Here is an 18,885-nt window from a genome sequence, read left to right as displayed (position 1 = left end):
GAACGGTGATGAATTTTGTGTGTTTTCGTTTCCCTTGTTTCTTACGTTGTCTTTCTGCCCTTCATCTCCTGCAGTTCAAATGGTGGGAGTAAGACTTCACCGGCACTGTGTCAGTGGTCTGAGGTGATGAACCATCCTGGCTTGGTGTGCTGTGTGCAACAAACCACAGGTGTCCCACTGGTGGTGATGGTGAAGCCAGACACCTTTCTTATCCAGGAGATTAAAACCTTGCCAGCCAAAGCAAAGGTTAGTCATAGTTTCCTGTATTTTTTTTTCCCTTTGAATGTGATTTCTTATTGTTCCATCGACAAGATTTCTAGTCTTTGCAGCTTTTCTAATGCAAAGAATTTGTTTCTTCAAGCAGCAGTTGCCAGATCCTTTCTTTGAATTGCATTGCTTTGCATTTACAGATTCAGGACATGGTGGCCATCCGTCACACAGCCTGCAACGAGCAGCAGAGGACCACTATGATCCTCCTGTGTGAAGATGGCAGCCTGAGGATCTACATGGCCAATGTAGAGAATACCTCCTATTGGCTCCAGCCCTCCCTTCAGCCTAGCAGCGTCATCAGCATCATGAAGCCAGTTCGCAAGCGCAAGGCAGCTGCTATTAGTAAGGAACTTCTCATAAATTAGGACAGGGAACTGCTGGAGAGAGTCCAGCACAGAGCCACCAAGATGATGAAGGGAGTGGGGCATCTCCCTTATGAGGAAAGGCTGAGGGAGCTGGGGCTCTTTAGCTTGGAGAAGAGGAGACTGAGGGGAGACCTAATTAATGTTTATAAATATGTTCAGGGCGAATGTCAGGAGGATGGAGCCAGGCTCTTCTCAGTGATGCCCAATGGTAGGACAAGGGGCAATGGGTGTGAGCTGGAACACAGGAGGTTCTGCTTAAATATTAGAAGGAACTTCTTTCCAGTGAGGGTGCCAGAGCCCTGGGACAGGCTGCCCAGGGAGGGTGTGGAGTCTCCTTCTCTGGAGACATTCAAGACCCGCCTGGACACCTTCCTGTGTGATCTCATTGAGGTTCCTGCTCTGGCAGGGGGATTGGACTGGATGATCCTTTGAGGTCCCTTCCAATCCCTGACATTCTGTGATTCTGTGATAAATGTCTTGTGTAAGGTAGCAGTGGCAAATGTAGATGCAAAGATTGATCAGCGTCGTATAGATGCTTAAAGACATTCACTTATGGCAATTACCAGTTAACCTCAGGGCTGAGTACTGGCTAAGTCTGGGTTAAATGTTTCCATAGATGTATATAAAAACACATAGCTAACTGGCTCACCTGGGCACTTGCAAAGGGAGCAAGCTCATTCTGCAGCCTTTTTTACCATAGCTTTGCCTGTTTAGAATGTATTTTGCCAAAAACCATCTCTCTTCCCTTTTAGCAACTCGCACATCCAGCCAAGTGAACTTCCCTATTGACTTCTTTGAACACAACCAGCAACTCACAGACATAGAGTTTGGAGGCAATGACCTGCTGCAGGTTTACAATGCTCAGCAGATAAAGCACCGGCTCAATTCCACCGGCATGTATGTGGCCAACACAAAGGTAAATAGAGCAATTTGGGGGTTCTTTGGGACTTCTAGGAGAGATTACTGTCACCTAGCATGCCTTTTCTTAGAAGTCTGCACTGTTCCAATGACTCTGTGATACTGTTAGATAAACAGTGGAGGCAGACTGTTCACAGTCTGTGTACAGACTTCAGATTCTTAGCTTAGCAGTGGATTTTTGACTTCACCTTTCTGAGCTGAGTGATTTGTCTTCTCCAGCCTGGGGGTTTCACCATTGAAGTGACAAACAATAACAGCACAATGGTGATGACAGGCATGCGGATCCAGATTGGCACACAAGCGATAGAGAGAGCGCCCTCGTACTTGGAGATCTTTGGCCGTACCATGCAGCTGAACATGACCAGGGCTCGTTGGTTTGACTTCCCTTTCACTCGTGAGGAAGCCTTGCAGGCTGACAAAAAACTTACCATCTTCAGTAAGTCTTTGTTAATTATTTGCTTTGATTACCTGTTGGTTTTGTTTGAGTGGGTTGAAGCTACTGTGCTTCACCTCATAGCAGGGAGGGTTTCCACAGGCTGTTCATTTGAACTGACCACAGGAACAGTTTGAGGGGCAGATCCTGCACGTTTAATAAGTTTTTCTTTATGACCCAGTTTCTTGCTGCAGTGGATGCATGTGCAGTGTTTCAGCTCATCTCAATAATTTTGTGTTGAGGTAACAGAGCAGGAAAGTGGCCTTGAAAAGGAGAGGAAACTGTCAGAGTGGCTGTATATTAATAACACAGTGTAATTGCTGTCCTGACTGTATTGAGGCTATGCTTGTTTGTATGCAAAAGAAACTGGTTTATTAGTTTGTAAACAATTTCTCCTATCACTGCAGTTGGGGCTTCTGTGGATCCTGCTGGAGTCACAATGATGGATTCCATAAAAATATATGGCAAAACCAAAGAACAGTTTGGATGGCCTGATGAGCCCCCCGAGGATTTCCCATCTGCTTCAGTGAGCAATGTTTGTCCCCCAAACCTGAATCAAGGGAATGGCACTGGAGACACAGAGTCAGCTACTCCTGCTGCTGCCAGTGGGACTGTCCTGGAGAGGTATCTCTGCAATCTTTCTTCTATTTCCCCTTGAAAATGGGTAGTTGCTCTAGAGGGGACCTGGGTACACTTGTGTGCCTTTCTTAACTGGGAGAACTTAGAGAGTTAGTGAGTTGTTCTCACGGCCATACAAAATGACAACTGAAAACTCAATTATTGGAGAGCTTTGTGCTTACTCTTGATTTATCTGGTGGAGTAGATGGGTAGATCTGTGTGCATGCTTCATGTTGCTAAGTTCATTTGTTACAGCGGTCTCGGAAGAACTAAAAGAGATTTCTGCCTTCTTGGTACATTTTCCCATTTCAAGCTGGCCCTTTATCATTCTCTAGAGCTCACAAAGGTTAGGCCTCTCTGAAGTTAAGTTCAGTTTTGAGGAGGATTTTGTGTGTGATGCTGCTTTAGGTGAGTGCTTCTCACCAACTGATCTTGTAGCCTCAGGTTTAACTACTGTGATGGAGAAAGTGTTAGGTCCACCTGCCCAATACCCCTATTGAGAGTCAAACCACAAGGGTGAGCTGGGCATCTATTTAGCAGAAGAAAGAGAATTTTTTGTTTCATATCCCCCCTGTGTTCTTTTCTGAGCTTATACAGTTTGTGCCGTAAAGGTTGTAGGAAGTCTGGCAAGCTAGCAGGGATAGGAGAGAATCAGGTCAGAGAGGAGCTAGCACTGCTGAAAAACGAGCAGTTTAAGGGTCACTTTAAGGGATAGGTGAGTAAATGGTGGTTATTTTTGTCTTCCTGAAATTCTCAGGTAAAGGTTCAGGGCTTGAAGTGGCAGTTGTGTCCAGCTGAAGGACCTGTTTGCCCATCCTTTAATATTTTGTCTCATAGTTCCTGGGATATTTTTTTCCTGTGCTTAATTTCTCTTTTTTCCCCCTCCTTTGCTGTGCTATCTCCACAAGATGTCCCTCTCTGCACAGACATGCTTTCTGGTTTTCCAGAGCAGTAGAATTATATTCTAAAAACTCAGAACCAAAAGAATTATTCTTTTTACTTACATGTTTCAGAGTGCAGCATGGTTTCCTTATAAAGGGTCTCTTGAGTAGGAACAGCTAACAGCAGGCAAGAGGCAGCTTTCCTATCAGAACTTTGGTGTCTGTACTTCAAATTTCACCTTCAGTGGTGCTTTAAGCAACATGCTTGGCTTCTCTGTGCTAGGTGGCCTCGATCTCCTTTATTTATTTTGCTGCCCAGGTAGAAAGAACCGTGTATTTACTGTATATAGTGCTCTCCCAGCTTCCTGATTTCCCCATTTAATTTGCCTTTTGCTTAGAATGTGTTCTAGGGAGTTTTTCTGTGAGCTTTACACATTTTTTATTTTTTGTTGTTTTTTTTTTTTTTCCTTTTTCTTTGCTCCCCCAAAGTTCTGAAACTGAGTCCCTAACCACCCTGGACCGGTTAGTATGCCATCCTTTTCTCTGCACGAATGAGTGTGTGTCAGAGAGATAGAACACATGATGTGCCTTTTGTTGACTGTTCCTTTTTGTTTCCCAAGTGACATTTGCTTCTTTACATTCTGATCATTGCATGGCAGATGGTTTAGTGAAATGTAAAGATGAGGTGGTTTGCAGTTTTTTGCTGTACACAGCGTAACTGTTGCTTGTTTGACAGACTCCTCTTTTCGTTTTGTTCCCTCCTTGCCTCTTTTTATCCTACTTATATTCTCCTACTGGCTTTACGGAGGGGTGGCTGCGGGTAGGGGAATGTTATTTATCATCACCAGACCAGACAGTTATTGTTTCTTCTACCTCTTATCCAATCCTGGGGAATGTTATTTATCATCACCAGACCAGACATTGTTTCTTCTACCTCTTATCCAATCCTACACTGTTATTTCTCCCCTTTAATACTATCTCTTCCTCCTTTTTCCTGTATTTTTTGCACTGCTCCTTCTGGTGTGTCAGATGGCATTTCAGGTAGTTCTCCCGCGAGGCATGAAGTGATGCTGCAAGGGAGATTTCAGCACTTTGCCGCAAAGTTGTAAATAAGGTTTTTTCCCTTGGGGCAAGTATTTTACTAGCCTGCCTTAACTGCTGGCAAAAGTTTGGACTTTAACATCTCTTACTTGGGTCATACCCAGTGCTCCCAAGTTAATTTTCCTCTGGAATATTTTACACTGAAACTTCAAATTGCAAAGAGCAACCTGTGTGAAAATAGCAAGCGAGTAGAATCTTGCTCCCTTAGAAAAGTCGGTTCCGCTTTTTCCCATGTGTCATACCAACCCTTGATCTGCAGTCATATGTACGTCTGTGGGCTATGGTGAATTGGTACTGTCAAGACAATCCAAGTTATCCCTGCTGCAGGCTGCGTAAGGAAATGTTTTATCCTCTTTGGTAGAGAAAAGCCCCTGTCTTTCAGCTGTGGATTATTAAAGCAGTCCTAAGTTTGTCTGTGAGCGTGAGCCAGGTTTAACTCTGGTCTGTAACACAATGCAATGATATGCATGGTGCCTGTGGCAGGTTTTATCATGCTTTGATTTTGTACTTGGCATTCGTTAGCTGTCTCTGAGCTACTCATGACTGTAGCCCGCATAAAGCAAAGTGCTAAGGAGAGAGAAGGGTTGCTGTACTCAAGCCTGCTTTCCTTTCTCCCTTCAGGCTAGTAGTGAGTTCTTTAGAAGCGCTGGAAAGCTGCTTTGCTGTGGGACCAGTCAACGAGAAGGCAAGTAACTTTCTGAATACATTCTTGAGCTTTCAGAGCTGGGGGAGGGAGGGGCAAGATCAGCAGCACCTCCTGCAGCCCTGGGGGCCTGATACGGAAGAGAGCCGCATCCGTTTTGCTCAGAGCACTGATCTGAAAGTTGACTTAGCGAAAAGCATTTGAAACTAGTTTAGAATGACAATTGGCATTTGCATTTATGGCTGGTGGGATTTTTGTGCTGTGGAGTGACCTCGTTTACAAAAACAGCAGAGTAGAAGCCCAGAAATCTCAAAAGGACTCTTGTAGACGTGTGAAATGTTCCTTAAATGTCAAATGATACATTGAGGAGGATATCAAAACTGTATTGAAGGAAGGTAGAAACTTGTGTGCACGGTGCCAGGAGGGGAGGGAGCTGCAGGTACACTGAGGTATCAGACTCGTGCATCACCTTAATGGTAAATATACTGAAGAATGGGGTTTTTTTGTCTGTTTTGGGAGCAGGAAAAGAATAAGGTGGCAGCTCAGGAACTGGCTACTATGCTGCTGTCCATGCCAGCTCCTTCCAGCGTCCAGCAGCAGACCAAGAGCCTCTTGGCTAGCTTGCACACCAGCCGCTCAGCATACCATAACCACAAGGTAACATGGTGCAAGGATTTCAATGTCTCTTATAACTTGCCAGTTTATGGTTGAGGTGCTGCACGCCTCTCAAAAGCCTCCATGCAGTGTAAATGTGCTGGCTAATTTTCCTTTAGCTCCTGCCACCTGCTTTTGCTGGCTTTTGTGTTGCATCAGAATTTCACTACTTCAAATGGTTGGGGTTTTTTTTTGAAGATTTTGATGGGAAATAATGTCAGTTAATCTAGAGAAATCAGGATCTCTAAACACATCAAGTTTGTTTGTGAACTGCATAGCTCTTGTTTCTGTTTCCACAGGCATCTGGCTTAGGGTGATAGGAAAATAAGAGTAAGTAGCAGTTAGACTATGTGCTAATGTAACTGCAGTAAATGCACAGTTGCCTGCAGATAGCCTTTGCTAGCCACTTGAATGGTTATGTTAATACACTGCTCTTTCCATCTGCATTTAAGCCTGAGGAGAAAAAAAAGTGAAAATCCATTCTCAAACCAGATTTCTTGTGTTACAGAATGATTTTTTTAATATTAGTTGTCCTTCTTAGATGACATTGGCTGAGGTTTAAAGCAGCAAGTGCCATATTTCCCCAGGATCTGTCCTGCAGTTGTCTTCCAGCTGCCTTGTTGTGCTACTGTCTGTTGTTTTCCTTTGCCTATGTTACCTTTCACTTTACAGGATCAAGCATTGTTAAGTAAAGCCATTCAGTATTTGAGTTCTTCAACCAAAGAAGGAAAGGACCTTGATCCTGAAGTGTTTCAGAGGCTGGTCATCACTGCTCGATCCATTGCTATTATGAGACCCAACAATCTGGTCCATTACACGGAATCAAAGCTGCCACAGTTGGAAACAGGTAGACAAATCTGGATTTTTCTTCAGCTTTCTCTTGTGATAATTGAAGGTGTCTTGGAGTATCTGGTTTGGTGTGATAGGGACTGTATTTGACACATTTGTGAGGTGTGCACACTCCTGGTGACGAGGACATCGCAGCCTCTAACAAAAGCCATCTCAAATAAACTTGATGTTACCTTGCTTGTTATTTCTTTCCCCTGCACATATCTGACAACTGGTTTTTAATCTGTACAGAGAGTGAAGAAGGGCAAGAGGCCCAGAAACACACTGAAGGAGATGGCTGCACATTTATTACCCAGCTGGTCAACCACTTCTGGAAGCTACATGCATCAAAACCCAAAAACGCCTTCCTTGCCCCTGCCTGCTTGCCAGGTGTGCTAGCTCTTCATTTGGTATTGTCAAGCTTGTGTGTTTTGAAGGATCCTATTTTAAACTTGTAAACAGAGAAAATTACTTGTTCCAAACTAGGCTTAAGATGCTAATGATGCAATCCATGATTTCTAAGGTATACCTGCATGTTCTGCTCTGATATTTTTGCTCAGAAGGATGTGTATTGTGTTAGTAAAAAGGGACTGATGGTTGTTTTATTCACATTTGACTTCACGGATGCTGTTAGAGGATATTCAGTGGTGGTGGTGGCTTGCACAGTACTCCATTAGACACACAACAGTGGTGTGTAAGCTCATTTGGGATTGAAACTTTAATGTATTTGTGGTGCTAACGTTGTGCTTTCAAGTCTGTAAACCAAAGATGCTTCCTGCAGTGTCTCTCTCTATGTGCTGAAATGGTGAAGATAGTTGACTACAGTCCTACTTTTATTCCTCCTTAGGTCTCACTCATGTTGAAGCCACAGTCAATGCTTTAGTGGATATTATCCATGGATACTGCACGTGTGAACTGGATTGTATCCATACAGCATCCAAGATCTACATGCAGATGTTACTTTGCCCGGTATGTAACGTTACTGTTCTCTGCATCAGCCTGTAACACCAGTAATATGAAGAGAATTAAATACAGGTAGAATGATAATACATAATATGGATAAAAAGTAGAGTCATGCAGCCAAAAACAGATCCAGAAGTGAATAAAGGAGAGATTTCTCTTTGTACTTTAGTACAGTTTGTGATGTGCTGTATGTGGAATGATAAATGTTGCTTTATTACATATATATATATATATATATATATATGTCTTATGTGAATCGTGACCGACAGAGAGTCATAAGTGTATTTTTAGCTCTCTTTCCAAATACTGTGAATAAGCACTTAAAGCTTAAGAAGTTTAATGATTAATTATTAACCCTCTAGGATCCTGCAGTGAGCTTTTCTTGCAAACAAGCTTTGATCAGAGTGCTGAGACCAAGGAACAAGCGGAGACACGTCACCTTGCCATCCTCCCCTCGGAGCAATACTCCTATGGGTATGCAAGATCCCTTCATCTTTGCCTTTAAATGAGCATGACCTGCTTCATTGTCAGAAAAGACAAGAAAATAAAGTAGTATTTTAAATGGGGCTAAAACCAGTCCTTCTCCCTTCCTTCTCCCTTCCTTCTCCCTTCCTTCTCCCTTCCTTCTCCCTTCCTTCTCCCTTCCTTCTCCCTTCCTTCTCCCTTCCTTCTCCCTTCCTTCTCCCTTCCTTCTCCCTAAACTCCCTTTTTTTAAATAGACATTCACCTCTTCTTTAATGTTTTTGTATTAAAGAGGAGATCTCTCTGAGATATTCCCCTTTAAGTGATAGGGAAGTCTGATTATTTTATCTACAGGGTAGTAATCCAGATTGTCTTAGTATTTCTGTGCATATTTTCAAGCCCTTATAAATCACTCATAAAGATGTATGCAGTCCAAAATTAGAGTATCTAATATCCATCCAAGAGATGCTTTCTTAGCATTGACCTGAATTGTAGTAGTTGTCCTGGAATCTATTAGTGACTGGAAGTAAACTGAGGACAACTTAGGTTTTTCTCCAGCATTAATTACCTTGTTCATGTTGATGTGTGGAAAGAGCACATTTGTGAATTAAACCTTTGTAACTCAGGAGATAAGGATGATGATGACGACGATGACGCAGAAGACAAGCTGCAGAGTTCTGGGATAGCAAATGGTGAGCATATCCGACAAGAAAGCCAGGAGCAAAGTGAAGTTGATCATGGGGACTTTGAGATGGTGGTGAGTACAGAGTGCTTCTCTTTGAAGCCTTTTAAGTGTGTTAGATACTTGAGTTTTATTTAATTATGTTGAATCAGTTTGTAGCACTCCAGTAGCTCGTGGTGACTTGGTGAAAGCTCTCACTGTATTTCCTCTCCATAGTCTGAATCAATGGTTCTGGAGACTTCTGAAAATGTGAATAATGGGAACCCTTCTCCCCTGGAGGCTCTTCTGGCTGGAGCAGAGGGATTCCCTCCTATGCTGGATATTCCTCCAGATGCAGATGATGAAACAATGGTGGAATTGGCTATTGCCCTGAGCCTGCAACAAGATCAGCAAGGTAAGATGTAGGCATGATGGCAGTCAGAAAGGTAAATAGAGTATGAGGAAACTGGGAAAGAAGCAGAGCAGAAGCTGTTGATGTCACCACCACTAACAAAGCACTGATAGTAGAAGTATATAGAGAAGGTCAGAGTAAACATGATTCTCTCATACACTCATAATTTGTTTTCTTCTGGCAGGGAGCAGCAGTAGTGCACTTGGACTTCAGAGCTTAGGACTGTCTGGCCAAGCACCCAGCTCTTCTTCTCTTGATGCCGGAACACTCTCAGATACAACAGCATCAGGTAACTGTTCACTGCGAGGAGTCAGGCTTTTTTGATTTTGACCTAAATAATGACTTAAAATTGCTTTGCAAATACACTTTTGAAGAACCAGTTATTACTATTGGCTTCGTCTATTTTGACAGAGTATTTTATGGCCTTTTCCTGCTTTGATGGACTTCCATTATAGCCTTCTGAGGAAGTTATTTCCTCTTCCTAAAATCAAACAGGCAAAGTGAACCATATACTGTATTTCCTTTGCATTTATAAACAACCAGACATTGTTCTTTAAGTAACTTGTATAATTGTCTATTTGATGAGAAGGTTTCCTTCTCAGGGCATCTCCCCTCCACTGCTTTCAGCAGATTTAAACGTACTGATCGACATTTATAAGTTCCCTTTTGATTTGTAGTTGAAAACTGACACAAAAAACCCCCCAATATTTTTTAGCTTTTCTTTCATAGCATGTACTTCTTTTGAAGTTCTATCAAGACAGTGTTTTTACTTGTAACAGCTCTCTTTATTCTCTTAGCTCCAGCGTCTGACGATGAAGGCAGCACAGCTGCAACAGATGGCTCAACTCTTCGGACTTCACCTGCAGACCATGGTGGGAGCGTGGGCTCTGAGAGCGGTGGCAGCGCGGTGGACTCTGTAGCTGGTGAGCACAGTGGTAAGTGTCTCTTGCTGTGCCAGTGACTCTACATCTGTTTTCTACAGTAATAGGACTTTACCAGAGTGCGAGGGCTTGGGTAGTCCCTGGCAAAGAAGAAATCTCCGTTCCAAATAGATGGTGCCACGCATCATTTTATGGTTACTGCCAAAGTGCCATACAGGCTGGATATTGGCTCACTTTTTGTAGTTTTCTAGAATTATGGAGTCTGCAGTAGTTTTTCCTGGCCTGTAATAACAGAATGCAGTAGCCTAGAACAAGACTGAAAGGATTCACTGTAGTGCTGGATGAGTTTAGATGGGATAGAATTAATTTCTGTCTTTTTTGCTTGGGACTGATACCCAGGTAAAATAATCACAGACTTTTATAAAAAAAACCAAACAACCAAACAAACCTGCCCATCCTGTATATAACATGCCTCTTCTGAGGCAGTGGAACCTCTTACTGCAGTGGAACCAATTCAATTTGGGCCACAAAGATGAGGCTGGCAAACAAACGGATGCTGGGAGTGTTAAGTAGCACCTGTAGAAATGACTCTCTTCTAGCTTGATGAAGATAACCAAAGACACTGTCTCCTTAGCACTGTGGTTCCTAAGTGTAGTTCAGCTGTGTTGGTTGTTATGAAGCAGGCAAGAGGCATGTTCAATTGTGCTGATGTTGTCTTGTCCTGTTTTTCTTCTTCTGTTTCAGTTTCTGGCCGTAGTAGTGCCTATGGGGACACGACAGCTGAGGGCCACCCTGCTGGGCCAGGCAGCGTCAGCTCAAGCACAGGCGCTATCAGCACTACCACAGGCCAGCAAGAGGGAGATGGTTCAGAAGGTGAAGGGGAGGCAGAGGGAGATGTCCACACCAGCAACAGGCAAGGGGCTTTGCTATCCTCTTCAGGAACAGCACATCTGGTTTGCAGCATCGTTGTTTATAGAGGAATGGACTATAGGTGCTGAAATTCATGGAGTGTGATTTGGATAGTAAATTTACTACCAACTCTTTACTTACTCTTTACTACTTTACTTACTACTCTTTACTACCAATTTAATATCCAACTCTGTTGGATAGTAAATTTGAAAGTCAGAAACACAGAACAGAGAAAACTGCCATTGCAAAATGCCTCCCTCTGTGCGTTCACCATGTAATGTGTTACCCATATCTAATGTGTGTCCCACAAAACTGCCTGGACAAAGTGATGAAGAAACCCTGCGTGAGTCTATTAAACAGAGTAATCACTAAAATCAACAGCTTGGGAGCTTGTGAAATTCAGTGTTAGGAAAAATGTATGTGCAGGAGTGCTGAGCACTTTGGGAAAGATCAGAGTTTCTCATTCTATGGGACCACAGTCATTTTTACAGCGTACTTTGGGACTGATTTGTACTATCTGTTTCTGGACAGTTGAATTCTGCAAGCAGTCATGCTAGGCAGCCTGGTTAGGAAGTGAAGAACAACATCCATTATCAGAGTTGCTCTGCGTTTTTGACATGGCTTGACTGTGATGTCACTCCTGTCTGTGCTGATTTGATGACCTTGAGATTTCTTCATGCTCTGAATTTATGTGATAAATTGCAGTGCTCTGGTAATCCTGCTGGGTCTAACATTTCTTGTGGTGTGTCTGAAGTCCTTTGTGTCTGATACCTGCCTTCTGACTTCCCAGGCTGCACATGGTCCGACTGATGTTGCTGGAGAGGCTGCTGCAAAACTTACCTCAGCTGAGGAATGTTGGAGGAGTCCGGGCCATTCCTTACATGCAGGTAACTGAGGAGAGCTCAAGAGTTAAGCCGTAATAAAACAGTTAATCACTACTACTGCTGCTGCTGGGTTTCTGTTTGCACGTGCTTTTCCCTTTCCTGCCTAGTCAGTGTGTGAGTCCAGCTCTGAAGTGTTAGATTGGTTGCACAGCCTTCCTTACCCTTAGATTTTTGCTAGATTTGTACCCTTTCTCAGCATGGTGTTAGCTGGCTGATGAGCCTGAGGGCTAAAATCCTTGAAGCCTGGTGCATTTGGGAGAGTCTTGTAGGTTTATACTGAATGTTTATATTCGGGTGTGATGGTGCAGGCAGAACTGGGGAAAGAACATAAATCAATCAAGATAAAATCTGCAGGAGTTTTGTGAAAGATAATCTATGTTTATCTTGAAAACATGGCACCTGCCTTCAATTAATTCTCTGACTTCTGTTCCCAGGTTATTCTGATGCTCACAACAGACCTAGATGGAGATGATGAGAAAGATAAGGGAGCTTTAGATAACCTTCTGTCCCAGCTGATTGCAGAACTGTGCATGGACAAAAAGGTAAGCTCTGCTATGAGCACACACTCTTCGATTTGCTCCTTCTAGTCAGGGCTTCTTCCCATGGAGGAGTGAGATGCGTGGGCATCATAGAAACACATGGCTGCATGGATGTGCTCAGGCAGTTTATTTCTCTTGGCTCACTTCTCATAAGGTGGAAAATGACATAAGTGTAACTCTCGCTGTTTTTGGGTTCCAGCATCCACAAGTGAGCATGAAAACTTGTTTCGCTTGAATTAAACTCTTAAAACACATGATCAGTGATGCATAACTGAAATATGTACCTTTTCATTTGTGTAATACTGTTCTCTGGCATCCAGGCCTCTGTCTACCCTTATATTGAGGAATTTATGCTGCTTGTTTAGTATTACTGCTTGAGCTTAAATTAGAAATGCTTCATGAGGATCAGAGCATTGAAATTTAGATGCTTAGGACAATATGTAAGTAAGCAAGCAAGTTCTCTCCTTGCAGGATGTGTCTAAGAAAAATGAACGCTCTCCTGTGAATGAAGTGCACTTGGTGGTAATGAGGCTGCTTAGTGTCTTCATGTCCAGAACTAAGTCAGGATCCAAATCTTCTATCTGTGAGGTACATTCTTCAAATTGCTTTGTCAAGGGGATGCTGTGGTTGGGAGGCTTTTGTTCATTAAAGATGGTCTAAAAGCTGCTAACTGAAATAGCTGGCTAAAACTGCAAAACAGTTAAAAGTGCTTTGGGAAAAATCCGTGAGGAATCTGTAACGTTAATTGACTCTTTTGGGGGGAAAAAAAAATCTTTGCTGAAACTCAGAATGGAGGAAACAGACGTGTGAAGACAACTGGATGCACTTGTTTTGTGCACGGTTTCTGACTGAGCTGAGGGCAGCATGTTAATGATGTTATTTAAAACAGTCTAGCAGATTTTTTTCCTTATATCTTGCTGGTGCTGAAGGGGTTAAAGAGGATTTGTAATGTGATTATTGGAAAGCAATATGCTGCTGTGTCAACGTAAAAGTCGCTAAGAGGATTCCTTAGATATTTGTTGCTAAAAGGTACAGTAATAAGGCATAAAAAGCAGTATGTGTGGTGGGAAGGAGATTAATAAAAAAGCATAGAGGTTAAAAAATTTAGTCTGAACTGCATCAAATTTTAATGAGCTTATGAGCTGTGGGGTTTGTTTGGATTTACAGGGCTGCTTTAATAGTTTTATTTACAGTAGCTTTTTCTCCAGCCTTTGTTATTCACTTGAGCTTCCCACAGAAATCAAAGCTCATCGTCTTGCAGAATGCAGGTGGAGCAATACCTGGGTGGAGCAGAGCCTCTGAGCAGCATCTGCAACAGGGACTCTTTCTCTACCAAAATTCATCCCCAGCTGGCCAAATCCCAGATAAACAAATAGAAATCCCAACTTTAGAAAAAAAAAAAAAAAAGAAGAGAAGGATAAAAAAAAAGGAAGGAAAAAAAAAAAAAGCCCTAGTCGTCTAATCCATAGCAGAGTGGCCTCTGGCACATGTGTCGAGGGGAGATTAGACTTAAGAGGAGATTTTATTTGTTTTCCTTTACTAAGCGCTTGTTCAAAAGAGTCTCTGTGAATATTTGAGTTGCTTTTCATAAACACAAAAAAAACCCAAAAACCCCCAACCTCAAACAAACCCCAAACTTAAAAGCTGCCTGGAAAGTTTTATAAAAACCTGCTCTCTTATCCATACTGTCACCAACTGCTGTCTGATTCTCACAGCTTCCCCTGCTCTTCCGCCGTGGTCCTTCTCAGGTGTTCCAATAATCCATCTCCTCTTTGTTCCAGTCTTCTTCCCTCATCTCTAGTGCCACTGCTGCTGCGTTGTTGAGCTCTGGTGCTGTTGACTACTGTCTGCATGTGCTGAAGTCTTTGCTGGAGTACTGGAAAAGCCAGCAGAATGACGAGGAGCCTGTAGCCACCAGCCAGCTCCTGAAACCTCACACTACTTCTTCTCCACCTGACATGAGCCCTTTTTTCCTCCGCCAGTATGTGAAGGTGAGTCCTACCCTATGCTGTTAGTGTTACATGACCAGCCGCTGCACAGAAGCAAGTAAAAGCATCTTTGCAGAACTGGTTTTCCCTTAGTAGTACAACTAAAATCTGTTCCCTCAGCGTGTAGTTACAACCAAGATTGCTCTGAGTTCTCTGACAGAGCAGCCCAGCTCGCTACATCCATCAGTGCCCTCCTAAACCAGGCAGTTCTGTGGAGCTGCTGTCACTGTTTCTGCTTGAAGTGTTAATCTTTCTGAAGGGAAACTACTCCATTGTGTGACTCCTTTTGCTTGGCAGGCAGAATTTCTGAACCATCACTATTTATTGTGCTAAGGAAGCCTGGTAGTTGGTGGGGATTTCCACACTAAATCCTTGACTTGTTCAGCCACCATGGTGCCTGTGTGCTAAGATGCTGGTGGTGGTGGTGGTGAGCTTTGATATATGTACAGGTGCAGTGGAAAAAACCTAGTTACATGTAAGAATGTCTCCTAAGTTGAAAGCTCATATATTAAAATACCTTATTACTACAGACTAGCTTACTGCATCCTCATAGTTGCCATCCAGTTGAAGTCCTCATGCAGGTTTGTCAGATTATTTTTATTTATTAGCTGGGAGCTGTTTTTCTGGCTGTAAAGGTACAGAAGAGTTTTGTTTTTAGAGAATCCATGGATGGACTCTAGCTTGTCATGACAGCACACTGGGAGTGTTCAGTGCCAGAGCCTGATCAATTGCTCTTGCTTTCAGGGTCATGCTGCAGATGTCTTTGAGGCCTACACTCAGCTCCTGACAGAGATGGTGCTGCGGCTGCCCTATCAGATCAAGAAGATTGCCGATACAAACTCCCGCATCCCACCTCCCATCTTCGATCACTCCTGGTTTTACTTTTTGTCTGAGGTAAGTCAGAACACAATACACCTACAGGCTTTAGCAAAAATTTCTAGTAGTGTTACCTTTCATGGGAGCAATGAGGTTTTGTAGGACTGATCTCAGACCCATCTCTGATATTTTTTCTCTCCCTTGAAAGAAGGTGAACTCGCAGCTTTGTTTTATTCCTGTTGAACAGGAATCTGTAGGAAAACAGGTGAAAAATAAGATTGCTGTTTCTCTCTGTACCTCAATGTTTGCTGCCAGAAAACTCCCACAGAGAACTGTCTCTGAGATGGGACAAGGTAACATTGTGCTTGACTGTGGGTACTTAACTTAGTCCTTAAAAAAGAAATCAGTTAAGATATTTGGAGTATATATTTTCAGTTCCTTTGGCTTTGTAGCTTCCCACTTGAGATAACAAGTTATCTTATATTTACACAACTTTGGGGAAGGATATTTTAATTAGGCTTGACTAGCTTTTTATTTGAGGTCACAGATGACAAAGAATGGTTTTCAGAAGCGGTTTCATAACTTCACAGCTCAGGATGCTGCAGTGTTGCTGTGCAGTGTTTATTCTGCCTGTGACTTGCTTTTTACAGGTGACTTTACAGTACCTTCAAGCTGACAAATTCATTAATGCCTCTCCTGTATCTTTTCTTTTTTGTAAGAAAGCACGTGGTGTTTTTGTTGGTGCAGGTTGCCTCTTGGTAAGTTCACAGTGCTGATGTTGTGTGCTTTTCTTTCTCTAGTACCTGATGATCCAGCAGACTCCATTCGTGCGCCGGCAAGTCCGCAAGCTTTTGCTCTTTATCTGTGGATCAAAGGATAAATACCGCCAGCTCAGAGACCTTCACACCTTGGACTCTCATGTTCGTGGAATCAAAAAGCTCCTGGAAGAACAAGGCATTTTCCTCCGTGCCAGTGTGGTCACAGCAAGTTCAGGCTCTGCCCTGCAGTACGACACGTTGATCAGCTTGGTGAGGAAAAGTGTACTAGGAAAAAAAAAGTGTATGTTGCACTTATGTAAGATGTCAGTAACAGAAATACTGACGTGGTGGTTAATCCTCTCCCATTGTGCCTTTCAGATGGAACATTTAAAGGCTTGTGCTGAGATTGCCACACAGCGAACAGTAAACTGGCAGAAATTCTGCATTAAAGATGACTGTGAGTTCTTTCTCTGAGAGCATTTGAGGGAGCAGAGGGGATGTGTTACGTGTCTTGGTTTGAATCGAGGCTTCTCAGATGGGGAAGCTCAGCAGAGAAGAAGAAGGGGGGATACAGCTGAGAGTTTTGAATAGGACTGAATTGTTCCAGTAGTAATTATCACAGTGCTCTAATTGCATCTGTTCCTTAACTAAAGAACACAATATGGTGTAATGGATAACTTGGAAGAACAGAAATAGGAGATGCATGTTCTCTTCCTTGCACTGCCATCGCTGCAGTGTGTAATTGGTGATGAAACACTTCAACTTGGCGTACCCAGATGTTACACTTTCATAGTGTAGGGATGGGAAGGTTCTGGGAGGTTGTGGGATGGTCCTTGTCATGTGCAAAGGATTTTTTTTTGGGGGGGGGCTGGGGGTTTTTTACTTGCTTTTCTTTTTTTAATTCTGACTTCAAAGATTTTCTTCTCTCTGCAGCGGTTCTCTATTTCCTCCTTCAAGTCAGCTTCCTGGTAGATGAGGGAGTGTCACCAGTCCTCCTGCAGCTACTTTCTTGTGCTCTGTGTGGCAGTAAAGTGCTGTCTGTGGCTTCATCCTCTGGATCATCAAGCACCTCTTCCACCTCTGCTCCTGCAGCATCAGGCTCTGGGCAGCCAGCAACACAGAGCAAATCCTCCACTAAAAAAAGCAAGAAAGAAGAAAAGGAAAAGGAGCGAGAGGGTGAGCTGTAGCTGTGCCCTGTTCTGTGGTGTTTTTAGGGATGAAGTCTGCTCCTCTCAGCCTTTCTTATTTCTATTTAGAGAGAACTGCTTGTTTCTTCTTGTGATAAACACCACTGTTGTGAAAGGGTCGTGGACTGTGGCAAGGGCACTTGCAGACTTCAGCAGTAATTAGGAGAAAAGAGCAGTTTTGCCATATGTAGATTGGAGAGGGGCAAAAATGAAGCAATACACCCTAAGAGTTGGGGCTGAAATTAAGTGCTGAGTATATCTCAAACACACTGGGAGTATTTAGTAACTTGAGTGAGCTTTAAGTTACCTAATGTAAATTACCTGTTCCAGTTACCAAGTAGCTTCCACCTAACTTGCCTATCTGGGTTGTGGGAGGCTGAATGCTCGTGGGGATTAAAACAAACACTGGAGATGCACACCCAGTTAGCTCTGCTCTTCAATGATTATGTTCAAACTTGTTTCCTCTGTCTGAATTGTGAGCTATGTTGGAGCCAGGACTGCTGCTTAATGGATTTCCAAAGTCCTGGGAAAGTAATTAAGCTTTCCTATAAAAGTCATGGGCATAAATTCTCTCTTGGCTTTTCTTCAAGGAACCCTTTTGGCTTTCTCTATCAGACCATTCTCTGAGAGTCTTTTCACTGCCCCATGGTTGATGCTTTCATTTTATCAGGATGCATAGGACATTTCTCAAGTCCTTACTGGCAAATTTTCCAGCACTTTTCTTCTGCATTAGTCAGGAATACTAGGTTATATTTTTGGGGGGAAAAAAAAAAAAGGAGCATTAAACTTGCTTGTTGCCTGAAACACAGTAGTTTGTCCCCATTATCCTCGCTCTGTGATCCATAAAATAGGAAACTGACATGCCTGTGAGGTACTCCGTTCATCTGCTTTCCTAAGTCAGTCTTTCTTTTGCCACCTGGTGTCCCTTAGGTGAGGGTTCGGGCAGTCAGGAAGATCAGCTGTGTACAGCTCTGGTGAACCAGCTGAACAAGTTTGCTGATAAGGAGACCCTCATTCAGTTCCTGCGCTGCTTCTTGCTGGAATCCAACTCATCCTCTGTGAGATGGCAGGCTCACTGCCTCGCACTCCACATCTACAGGTGAGCTGGGAGGGAGCCTCTGACCTGGCTCTTAGCCAGTCTCAACTCAGTTATGGAGATCTCTGTCCTTGCAGAAGAATGAATGCTTGGGCATCTGTCCTTGAAGGATGCTGAGGTTTGTAGATGATTGCATCCCGTTGAATTCCTCACACTGTTGGGGCTGGAGGTAGAAGTTGTGACTTAGTTGTTACTGATCAACTTCAGTTATAATCTACAGGAAGCATTTTATTTCTGTCTGCAGAGTCTGGCTCCTGACACCTATGGGAGTTAGGTACTTTTGGGAGAGTGAATTTCTGAGGCAGATGCAGACTTGTACAGTTTAAAAGGTGGTAGTTATGTAGTGAAAGGCACACTTCAGGGAGCTGAACTCCTTCAGGACTCTGTTCAGTTGTTGCAAGACAGCTGCTTTCATTTCAGAGAGTGCTGGAAAACTGCTGGTCGTAAGAAGTGATGAGATTTAACTCTCTGAACTCTGGTATATAGCAAAATAATAGTTTCCAAGTTTGGTGAACCATAGCCTGTATTTTCCTTGAGAGCAAGATTGTGTGCTGTGTGGTCTCTATCTTCACAAGCCTGATTGATATGTAATCCATTCAACAGGAACTCCAACAAGTC

The 18,885-nt window shown here is 43.1% G+C and overlaps 1 protein-coding gene across 1 annotated transcript in view; it reads left to right on the top strand.

Annotated features, from left to right (window-relative positions):
• Positions 1–18,885, top strand: part of UBR4 (ubiquitin protein ligase E3 component n-recognin 4) — a gene marked incomplete at its 5' end in the record, with an annotated part of 57,006 nt that overhangs the window by 19,474 nt on the left and 18,647 nt on the right. Inside the window, 27 exons of the mRNA XM_029083669.1 lie at positions 75–246; positions 411–612; positions 1,388–1,551; positions 1,773–1,989; positions 2,394–2,610; positions 3,975–4,007; positions 5,208–5,271; positions 5,752–5,886; positions 6,556–6,730; positions 6,964–7,101; positions 7,559–7,680; positions 8,037–8,148; positions 8,763–8,893; positions 9,035–9,212; positions 9,394–9,498; positions 10,007–10,144; positions 10,835–11,003; positions 11,790–11,886; positions 12,318–12,425; positions 12,894–13,010; positions 14,204–14,413; positions 15,155–15,304; positions 16,027–16,254; positions 16,363–16,441; positions 16,918–17,160; positions 18,102–18,270; positions 18,871–18,885. Coding sequence (XP_028939502.1) covers positions 75–246; positions 411–612; positions 1,388–1,551; positions 1,773–1,989; positions 2,394–2,610; positions 3,975–4,007; positions 5,208–5,271; positions 5,752–5,886; positions 6,556–6,730; positions 6,964–7,101; positions 7,559–7,680; positions 8,037–8,148; positions 8,763–8,893; positions 9,035–9,212; positions 9,394–9,498; positions 10,007–10,144; positions 10,835–11,003; positions 11,790–11,886; positions 12,318–12,425; positions 12,894–13,010; positions 14,204–14,413; positions 15,155–15,304; positions 16,027–16,254; positions 16,363–16,441; positions 16,918–17,160; positions 18,102–18,270; positions 18,871–18,885 — 3,888 coding nt within the window. The remainder of the gene's footprint in view (positions 1–74; positions 247–410; positions 613–1,387; positions 1,552–1,772; positions 1,990–2,393; positions 2,611–3,974; positions 4,008–5,207; positions 5,272–5,751; positions 5,887–6,555; positions 6,731–6,963; positions 7,102–7,558; positions 7,681–8,036; positions 8,149–8,762; positions 8,894–9,034; positions 9,213–9,393; positions 9,499–10,006; positions 10,145–10,834; positions 11,004–11,789; positions 11,887–12,317; positions 12,426–12,893; positions 13,011–14,203; positions 14,414–15,154; positions 15,305–16,026; positions 16,255–16,362; positions 16,442–16,917; positions 17,161–18,101; positions 18,271–18,870) is intronic.

Source organism: Antrostomus carolinensis, unplaced genomic scaffold, assembly GCF_000700745.2.
Source record: "Antrostomus carolinensis isolate BGI_N321 unplaced genomic scaffold, ASM70074v2 scaffold13792, whole genome shotgun sequence".
Taxonomy (NCBI): Eukaryota; Metazoa; Chordata; class Aves; order Caprimulgiformes; family Caprimulgidae; genus Antrostomus; species Antrostomus carolinensis.
Note: the sequence above shows the minus strand (reverse complement) of the source record. Positions and strands in the feature narration are given on the sequence as shown.